This window comes from Colobus angolensis, unplaced genomic scaffold (genome assembly GCF_000951035.1).
Source record: "Colobus angolensis palliatus isolate OR3802 unplaced genomic scaffold, Cang.pa_1.0 Scaffold169, whole genome shotgun sequence".
NCBI classification, from domain to species: Eukaryota; Metazoa; Chordata; class Mammalia; order Primates; family Cercopithecidae; genus Colobus; species Colobus angolensis.
Genome location: NW_012114810.1, coordinates 1,214,867 through 1,224,082, shown reverse-complemented (window position 1 = coordinate 1,224,082; position 9,216 = coordinate 1,214,867). Strand labels below are relative to the sequence as shown.

The following is a 9,216-nucleotide window of genomic DNA, read 5'->3' as shown; positions in this document are numbered from 1 at the left end:
GGCCTCCCAAAGTGCTGGGATTACAGGCTTGAGCCACCGCGCCCGGCCAGAATTTTTGTATTTTTAGTAGAGACAGGGTTTCACCATGTTGGCCAGGCTGGTCTCAAACTGCTGACCTCAAGTGATCCGTCCACCTTGGCCTCCCAAAGTGCTGGGATTATAGGCGTAAGCCACTGCACCCTTCCTGAACTTTTTATTTATAGATTTTGGGGGACAGTTCTACTAATAAGAGACCTAATTCAATCAACAGAATGACTGGATTCTATTGGTGGAACCACTCAAGCCACGGTCAGCAGTTTAAGTATGGATAACATGGGCTGGGCGCAGTGGCTCACGCCTGTAATCCTAGCACTTTGGGAGGCTGAGACGGGTTGATGACCTGAGGTCATGAGTTCGAGACCAGCCTGGCCAACATGGTGAAACCCTGTCTCTACTGAAAATACAAAAATTAGCCGGGCATGGTGGTGGGCACCTGTAATCCCAGATAATTGGGAGGCTGAGTTTTTCCTTTTTAAAAACAATTCAGAATTAGCCAGATGTGGTGGCGCATGCCTGTAATCCCAGCTACTCAGGACACAGAGGCCGGAGATGTCTTACATCGTGAAGTGTTGTGTAGGGAGACTGTATGACTTACTAGCTATATGACCTTAAGCAAGGTACTTAACTTCTCTGGGCTTCAGTTTTTTCATCTATAAGATATGGATGGATATGGTTGTGAGGATTAATTGAAATGTGTGTGCCCTGCTCAGGATAGGCCGTGGCACACAATCAGCACCTGCAAAATGCCAGCCCTTGTCATTTTTCTTGCTAGTGTTATCACCATCACTCTGGCGACAACTATGCCTGGACAAGGCACTGTCTTACAGAGCAGATTCATATCTCTATTTGGCCACCTAGACATTAACAAGGCCAAAATGTTAGTTTCAGGGCCCCAATTAAGTTAGTTCTCACCGCAGCTCATTCCTCCACCCCTGTGTAAGCCCTGGTGCGTAAGCCCTGGGAAGGAGCGCGGCTTGAGGTTTAGATGGTGTATATAGGATGGTTACATTAGCCGCAAGCTGAGACTTCCTCTCTCCTCCCCGGTTTCTGTTCTGGGGAGGGAAAGGAGTGCCCCTCTCACCTGGAGGGCATGGTGAAGTTTGTCAGCAAAGTACAGCGGTGTGTTCTTGATCACTGAAGCTGGAAACAAAGATGGAATGATGGAGGTTCACAACTAGGGCCACAATCTCCCATCCCAAGAGAGACTTATTTCACAAATCCTGAGCAGGCCCCTACCTAGGCCGAGCAGAGCCGCCTGGGCATCTCCATGGAAACGGTTCTGGACAGCCTCCTCCAGCTCTTGCCCAGTGCTCCGCTGGTACTGTTCAAACACTTGTGTGTGTGTGTGGGAGGCAGTTAGAAAGATGGATGGGGGATTAATTATCACTGCAAAGGATGGGCCCTCCCCACACCTTCCTCAGCCCAAACTCATCATTAGAGCAAGCTAGGGGGACAAGAAGGCTTGTGTGTACCTCGGATGAGGTGTTCAGGATTTCGCTGGGTGAAGAGTGGGACCCATGTCTCCTCTGTGCTAGGTCCTTCTGCCTGCTGTAGTGCCTGAGAGGGAAGAATGAGTCAGGGAGGAGTGAATCGGGATAATTGGTGGGGGCCTAGGGAGCCATGGGTATTATGTTCCAGAATCTATCATCATCATGATGGAGATGGGATTGAGGGTGGAAAAGGACTTTTTTTTGAGATGGAGTCTCATTCTGTCACCCAGGCTAGAGTGCAATGGTATGATCCCAGCTCACCGCAACCTCTGCCTCCCAGGTTCAAGCGATTCTCCAGCCTCAGCCTCCCGAGTAGCTGGAATTATAGGTGCCCACCATCATGCCTGGCTAATTTTTGTATTTTTAGTAGAGACGGGGTATTGCCATGTTGGCTAGGCTGGTTTCGAACTCCTGACTTCAAGTGATCCTCCTGTCTCGGCCTCCCAAATTGTTGGGATTATAGGCGTGAGCCACCACAACCAGCCAGAAAAGGTTATTTTAACCCGTAAACTGGGGGTGGGGGTGGGGGGGTGTATGTGTGTGCGAGAGAGAGAGAGAGAGAGAGAGAGATGGGGTCTCTCTCTGTCACCCAAGCTGGAGTGCAGTGGCATGACCAGGGCTCACCTCAGCCTCAACTTCCCAGGCTCAAGCGATTCTCCCACCTCAGCCTCCTAGCTAGCTGGAACTACAGGTGCAGCTAATTTTTAAAAATATCTTGTGGAGACGGAGTCTCACTATGTTGCCTAGGCTGGTCTTGGACTCCTGGGCTCAAATGATCTTCCTGTTCAGCCTCCCAAAGTGCTGGGATTACAGGTATAAGCCACCATGCCTGGCCTACTAGTTGTTTTTATTTATGTTTTTTTTAATTTTATGTTTTTTAAGAAAGAAATAGAGCTAAGAGAGGGTTCTGCCCTTATAGCCTCACAGCTCTGTTCACTGATTTGGAAAAATCCTGGTACCCAAGGATTAAATAATCCCCAAAAGGTCAGAGGAGGCTTTCTGCCCCGAAATGCTCATGAGAGGAGAATCTGTCGGTTGATGAGCTCAGGAGTCAGAGGCTAGATGAGTGAAAAGGCTTCAGCTATGACGCTACCTGACACCTCCTGCCCCTACCACGTAACTGAGAACTCCCTCTCCAAGGCAAGGATGGGTTTGCAGGACAAATGGACACATAAGTCATCGGCTCTAAGATACGGTGGAGGAAGGCATCTTACGTGCAAGGCGGCTGTGTACACTCCTAAACCCCCTGCTCACCCGGACATCTTGTTCTGCCAGATTATAGTCAATGATTCCAGAGTAGCTGTCACGGCCCCCCTAGGAGGAGAAACTGTTCTTAGAGGGCTCTTCGAAGGGCACCTTTATCTCCAGACCAACAAGCAAAGCCTGGTCTCCTCTAAAGTCCTCTCTTGTCCATTACAGGACAGCAATGCTCCCTGCTCAAGCGTGTCACCTTGCCTGGTGAATGTGACTTCCTTCCTTGCAGGTCAGTCCTCCTCACCTTGACCAGGGCCAGGAGCAGGTCCTGCAAGATGCCATTGGTCTCAGACGTGATGTCATCCACAGCCTCCACCTGGAAATCTGGGGTGGGGTGAGGAGCCCTCTGAATCTTCCTGAGTTTCCCTAGTGTAGATATCCCCAGGACCTGCCAAATGCCTGACCCGCTATGCCCTGCTAGCCCTGCTAGCCCCTGCTTGGAATAGCTTGATGGCTGCTAGCTCCCAGGATGTAAGGCACAAGTACCATCATGGCCACTCTAAAACATCTCTAAGTTGTGAGGTGTGCGGTGGCTTCATCACCAAGCACCAACCTGCTGGGTAGGAGGCAATCATTATCAGAGTTGGGGCCAGGCAGTGAAGAAGAGCTAGGGAAAACTGTATTATAATACAAGATGGCTAGGACCTGGCACCCTTGTTGGAGGTAAGGATAAATGACATGAGAGGTGGGATATGAGGAAGGAAAAGAACAGGAAAGGGAGAAAGGGAAGGAGACGAGAGAAACAGATGCAAGAAGGAAGGAAAGTAGGAGAGGGATTAAGAACATAGGCCACAGCCAGAGCAGTGGCTCATGCCTGTAATCCCAGCACTTTCAGAGGCTGAGGCAGGAGATGGCTTGAGCCCAGAAGTTCGAGACCAGCCTCAACAACACAGCGAAACCCCATCTCTACAAAAAATACAAAAATTAGCTGGGCATGGTGGTGGCACACCTGTAGTCCCAGCTACTTAGGAGGCTGAAGTGGAAGGATTGATTGAGCCCAGGAAGGTCAAAGCTGCAGTGAGCCATGATCACATCACTGTACAGCCTAGGCTATAGGGCAAGACTTTGTCTCAAAAGAAGAACAAAGGCCAAGATAAGACATCAAAGGAAAATTGGGGAAAGCAAGAAAAAGCGGTGGGGGTGGGGGAAGGGGTGGTAAGATGAGGATGGGAAAAAGCCACAAATTAGTGGGTGAGACATTTGTAGCCACGCAAGGCCAGCCATCAGGGGCATGAAAGGTGACACCCATGACTCAGAGGGCAGGTTCCCACCTTTCCCTCAGGCTGCAGCACGGCTGGGTTCAGCTTGGAATGTGGTGTGATGGCAGGGACCAGCAAGGGGCTGGGAAGGTGACATGAGTACCTTTGGGACTGTCACTTTGGAATCTGCCTTGGAGCTCCAGATTAAGATGGTTAATCATTGCTTCTCTCTATTTGTGTGTGTGTGTGAGAGAGAGAGAGAGGAGAGAGAGAGAGAAAGAGAGAGAGAGAGAGACATGCTGTCACTCATGTCACCCAGGCTGGCGTGCAGTGCCAGTAGCATGATCTCAGCTCACTGCAGCCTCAACTTTCCAAGCTCGGGTGATCCTCCCACCTCAACCTCCTGAGTAGCTGGAATGACAGGCATGCACCACTGTGACCAGCTAGTTTTTTTGAATTTTTAGCACAGATGGGGTTTTCCTATGTTGCCTGTGACTGGTCTTGAACTCCTGGGCTCAAGCAACAAACCCACCTCAGCCGCCTAAAGTGTTGGGATGATAGGCATGAATCACCACACCTGGCCTGCTTCTCTTTTTTTAATGATCACATCTGGCTCTCTCCCCTGGGGAGATTGAGGCACTAGTGGGGGAAAGAGGAAAGACCCCAAGGAAATAGAACTTAGGCAGCCAGGTTGCCAGATAGCTCACCTATGGGGAGTACAGGAGAGGAGCGGACTGTCCTACAGCCCCTTCTCCGGCACCTGGGACCCCTCCCTCCATATTCTTTTTTTTTTTTTTTTTGAGACGGAGTCTTGCTCCGTCGCCTGGGCTGGAGTGCAGTGGCCGGATCTCAGCTCACTGCAAGCTCCGCCTCCCAGGTTTACGCCATTCTTCTGCCTCAGCCCCCCCGTGTAGCTGAGACTACAGGCGCCCGCCACCTCGCCCAGCTAGTTTTTTGTATTTTTTAGTAGAGGCGGGCTTTCACCGTGTTAGCCAGGCTGGTCTCAATCTTCTGACCTCGTGATCCGCCCATCTCGGCCTCCCAAAGTGCTGGGATTACAGGCTTGAGCCACCGTGCCCGGCCTCCCTCCATATTCTTACCGTGTTTATAGACTGCCAGGCACTCCTGCAGCTGCGGTGGGGTTCGAGTGGCAAGAATTTCAATGGCCACATCCACAGCAGAATCTGAGGCCTACAAGAAATTGGGAGTCTACTCTCAGACTGGCCATGTCATTAGGATGGCAGACAGTGGCAGACATTGGCTGCTTCTCCTTCTAAGGAACAATATGGGACGACGAGAGAGGGACTCTCATCTTGCAAAAGCAAGGCTGACAGCCTTCTCCCTTCCCCAGATACCCCAGCAAGTCTCCCCTCCTGCTACCTTCAGAGCTGTCCTCAATTCCTGGGCGTCAAACTGGGCTGTGGGCTGCAGTAGAGCCATCACGATCCTCTCCAGGTTGCCGGAAAGTGCTGCCTGTAGCGACTTCAGCAGGTCCTACAATAAATGGTCCCCACAGCAGAGGCACGGGGGTGAGGGGAAGGGCTCCAGAAGCATGGGGAGGTTTGGGAAGATTTGGCTGGTTTTCATCTCAGGCCCTGTTTAGCCAGGAAGCAGAGGCTGGCCTCAGTGGCTGTTGCTGTCTCTCCAGTCCTCCAGGGGGTTTCTCACCCCAGTTCACTGCTGTGGGAGGTCAGCATAGCCTTACCTGTTGGGTGCGCTCCTGGAAGGCGCGTGAGATGAGCTGCCTTTGCTCTCTGCTCCGGTTGGTCAGCACATCCACAATGGCACTGCGGTCCACGCCTGAACCGAGATGAGGGCTGTGCTGTGAGCAGGGTCTTTACATAGTGGGATGCCCCTACTCCAGGAGAGGGCTAGGAAGGAAAGGAGCAGGGGCTATATCACCCCCACTTCCATTTTATCTCAAAAGAAGTTGCAAATAAATTGTCAAAACAGCATGCAAATCTGACCCAGACCAAGGCAAAGGTGGCCTGGTGTGGTGGTAAAAAAAATATAATTTGCAGGGATCAGCTGACCTAGATGAGAATACCACCTCTGTCATTATGAGCTGAGTGACTTTGGGCAAGTCTCTTAATCTCCCTGAGCCCCAGTTTCCTCATCTGCAAAATGGAAATAATAAGCCTTGCCTCACAGGGGTGTTGTGAGAACGGGTTTGACACACCTACTGTGGTGCCTGACATACAAGAATGAAGGCGTTCCACAAACGTTTCTCCAGCATCACTAGTTCCTTCTTCCCGGCTCCTCCTTGGTCTACAGATTGGCTCTAAAAGGCAGCCTCAAGTGTGGGGGGAAAGGGGCTCACCTTGGCCAGTAATGGCCCTCAGTAGCCTCTGCGCATCCTTGTCCACGCTGAAGTTCAGGAAGGTCCTGAGGGTGCCCAGGGTCCCCCACGCTGCAGTCTGTGGGAGCACGGGGTGGTCGGCAAGGGCCACGGCCAGGCTGCCTACCCCACCTCAGCATAATCTCAGGGCCTGTCCTCCACTTTCCTGCCTCCCATCCTCTGACAGCCCGAGCTGAAAAGTGATCTCTGAAATCCTAACAGCCCCTACCTTGCTGGCCAGGCCCAGGTGGCTGAGGATCTCCTGGGTGAGGGACGGTCCCATCTTCCCAGCACTCGCAGACATGGTGCTACTGCTGGCTGCCCTGGGGAAGGAAACAGGAACCCACAGAGCTGAATTTCCTGGCCTTCCAGAGACTCCTTATGACCCCCCAAGACCCTGGAGCCTGGGTTCCAGTCGCCTGTTCCTATCCTTGCTGCAGAAAAAAAGATCAACCTGCTTAGGGTTGGAGCCAGAACTGGAGCTGAGACGGTGAGGTAAGAGGGGAGCCCCCACCTTCCCCATCTCTCCCCACTCCTTTAGGAAGTGGGGATTGATGCGGGATGCTCCTAGACCAGGCGCCAACCCTCCCTGATGCCAGGGTCAGCACCGAGGCTCCTCAGGCCTTGGTCCGGGGTAGATGCCCCCCTTCTGAGGTCTATGGCCCTCCTTCCAGGGCCTGGCTGGGGTCTCCTGGGGCAGTGCAGGGGAGCTGAGGTGGGGTAGCAGGATTAAGCACGCAGAGTGGGAGACAACTCCAAACAGCATCTCCCCCACCTGCAGCCCCAACTGACAAGCAACCCTCAATTCCCGTCTATACAGCTGCCTACCTGCTCAGCTGCCTCGCACCCTAGGAGCCACAGGTGGGAAGCTCTAGGTCAGCAGGTGCAGTCTCTTAGCTGATGTGAGCAAGGGTTCTGGCAAGTACATGGATGCCTGGACAGGAAAGGAGGCACTCTCTTGTTGGAAAAGGAAAACTCATTTCTCACTCCCCCAAGCAATCAACAAGTTCTCCTGGCATGGGGCCGCAGGCCCAGTACTTACTCAGAGGTGCAGAGGCGAGGTGGGTGTCGTCCTTGTGGCCTGGTAGCTCGCCTGTGTGAGCACCGGCTCTGGTGTGGCCTGGTAGAGGAAAGGGGGCGGGGATGCAGCCTAGGCTGAACAGCCAGTCAGATGACCTCTCTTAGAGACCAACCCAGCAGTTGTCTGACTCTGGCCCCTCCCAGACGTGGGAGAGGACCGGGCTATACAGAGTCCCACATGCAGACACCTTCCTGCCCAGCATCTCTTCTCCCAGGAACTGGGCCTCAACCCATGTGAGTGAACTCCGCTCAGCCTCTCAGCGGCCCAGCCTCAAACACGGGAGGCTTTATGCACTGCCTCCCCTGTGGGTCCAGGTGGGACCACAGAGGCCTAGTCTCAAAGTCCAGCTTCTGACCTGGCTCTGCCTCTGCCTCCAGCTCCCTGGGGGGCAGGTCAGACAGGCTGCAGGCTGATTTCAAGGCTGATAGGGAAAAACCTGTTGGGGCACATACCAGCAGTGCACCCCAGCCTGCACCCCAGAAGGGGTCCCAGCCCAGAAACTCCCTTGACTGCTGCTTTATTAGAGTCAGCTGGCCTAGGTGGAGAGTGCCCAGGGACTGTTTATATCTGTGGAGAAGGAAGGGCACAAGTATTTGGGGGTGGAAGCTGATGAATAGTCAAGAGAGAAAAATGCAAAGGGTGTTACCTTCAGAGGGAAGCTCTACGCTCCCAAAAGGCAACAGAGAGATCAGGGAGGCTCCCTCGCCTGGTTTCTTAGACTCCTTCTGTTGCCTTTTGGCAGCCTGGGCCCCGTGGCTGTTTTAGCTGCAGGTGATGCAACCCGGCAGCTGGGCTTGAGGCTGTCTCTGCACAGAGCAGCAGGTGAGCAGCCCTGCGGAGCCCCTGCCCCGCCCCACCATGCAGCAGCTGCTCCAGCCTCACAGCTGGCTCCCTCGGGTCTAAATACAGCCTCTTTCCTGCCTCCCCGGAGAGCTTGGGTAGGGGCAGGGCACAGAAGCTAGAGCCCTGCCTCCACTCCTCTGCCTCTCTGTCAACCCAGGAAGGCCTTCGCTGGGATTCCTACATCCCCGGAGGAGGGACCTGCAGTGGCTCCACCACCCCAACGAGATCAGGCCGGAGGACATGGCATGAAGGGATATTTCTGTGGTGGTAATCACTGCTCCTCACTTTTCTCTCCCGTTAAAGTGGAAAACATGCACCTGTGTCAGAACTGGAGAATGAGGGTTCAATACCCGGCTCTGCGACCTATGTTCTGTGAGCTTCGCTAGTCCTTTCAGCTCTCTAAATGGGAGGATTGCGAGAGACGGAGGCTGTGGGACATGCTGGGGCCTCCGAGGACAGGTTTCCTGGGATGATTAAATGAAGTAATGTGTCCACTAAAGAACTTAAACATGTAACCAAACACCACCTCGTCCCCAAAAACTATTGAACTAATAAAAGTAAATAAATAAATAAATAAGATAATGTGGCTGGGCAAAGATGGCTCACGCCTGTAATCCCAGCACTTTGGGAGGCCGAGGCAGGTGGATCACGAGGTCAGGAGATTGAGACCAGCCTGGCTAACACAGTGAAACCCCCTCTCTACTAAAAATACAAAAAATTAGCCAGGCATGGTGGCACGAACCTGTAATCCCAGCTACTCGGGAGGCTGAGGCAGGAGAATTGCTTGAACCTGTGAGGCAGAGTTTGCAGTGAGCTGAGATGGCACCACTGCACTCCAGCCTGGGCGACAGAGCGAGAATCCATCTAAAAAAAGAAAGGCCGGGCGCGGTGGCTCAAGCCTGTAATCCCAGCCCTTTGGGAGGCCGAGACGGGCGGATCATGAGGTCAGGAGATCGAGACCATCCTGGCAAC

The 9,216-nt window shown here is 53.1% G+C and overlaps 1 protein-coding gene across 1 annotated transcript in view; it reads right to left on the bottom strand.

Annotated features, from left to right (window-relative positions):
• ANXA9 (annexin A9) overlaps positions 1–7,719 on the bottom strand; it is an 18,980-nt gene extending 11,261 nt beyond the window's left edge. The window contains exons 1-12 of the mRNA XM_011937817.1: positions 7,363–7,719; positions 7,149–7,254; positions 6,550–6,643; positions 6,303–6,399; positions 5,688–5,782; positions 5,363–5,476; positions 5,083–5,173; positions 3,028–3,107; positions 2,784–2,843; positions 1,512–1,596; positions 1,276–1,371; positions 1,121–1,179 (exon numbers count right to left, since the gene is read on the bottom strand). Coding sequence (XP_011793207.1) covers positions 1,121–1,179; positions 1,276–1,371; positions 1,512–1,596; positions 2,784–2,843; positions 3,028–3,107; positions 5,083–5,173; positions 5,363–5,476; positions 5,688–5,782; positions 6,303–6,399; positions 6,550–6,624 — 852 coding nt within the window. The 5' untranslated portion in view covers positions 6,625–6,643; positions 7,149–7,254; positions 7,363–7,719. The remainder of the gene's footprint in view (positions 1–1,120; positions 1,180–1,275; positions 1,372–1,511; positions 1,597–2,783; positions 2,844–3,027; positions 3,108–5,082; positions 5,174–5,362; positions 5,477–5,687; positions 5,783–6,302; positions 6,400–6,549; positions 6,644–7,148; positions 7,255–7,362) is intronic.
• Between the last annotated feature and the right edge of the window lie 1,497 nt (positions 7,720–9,216).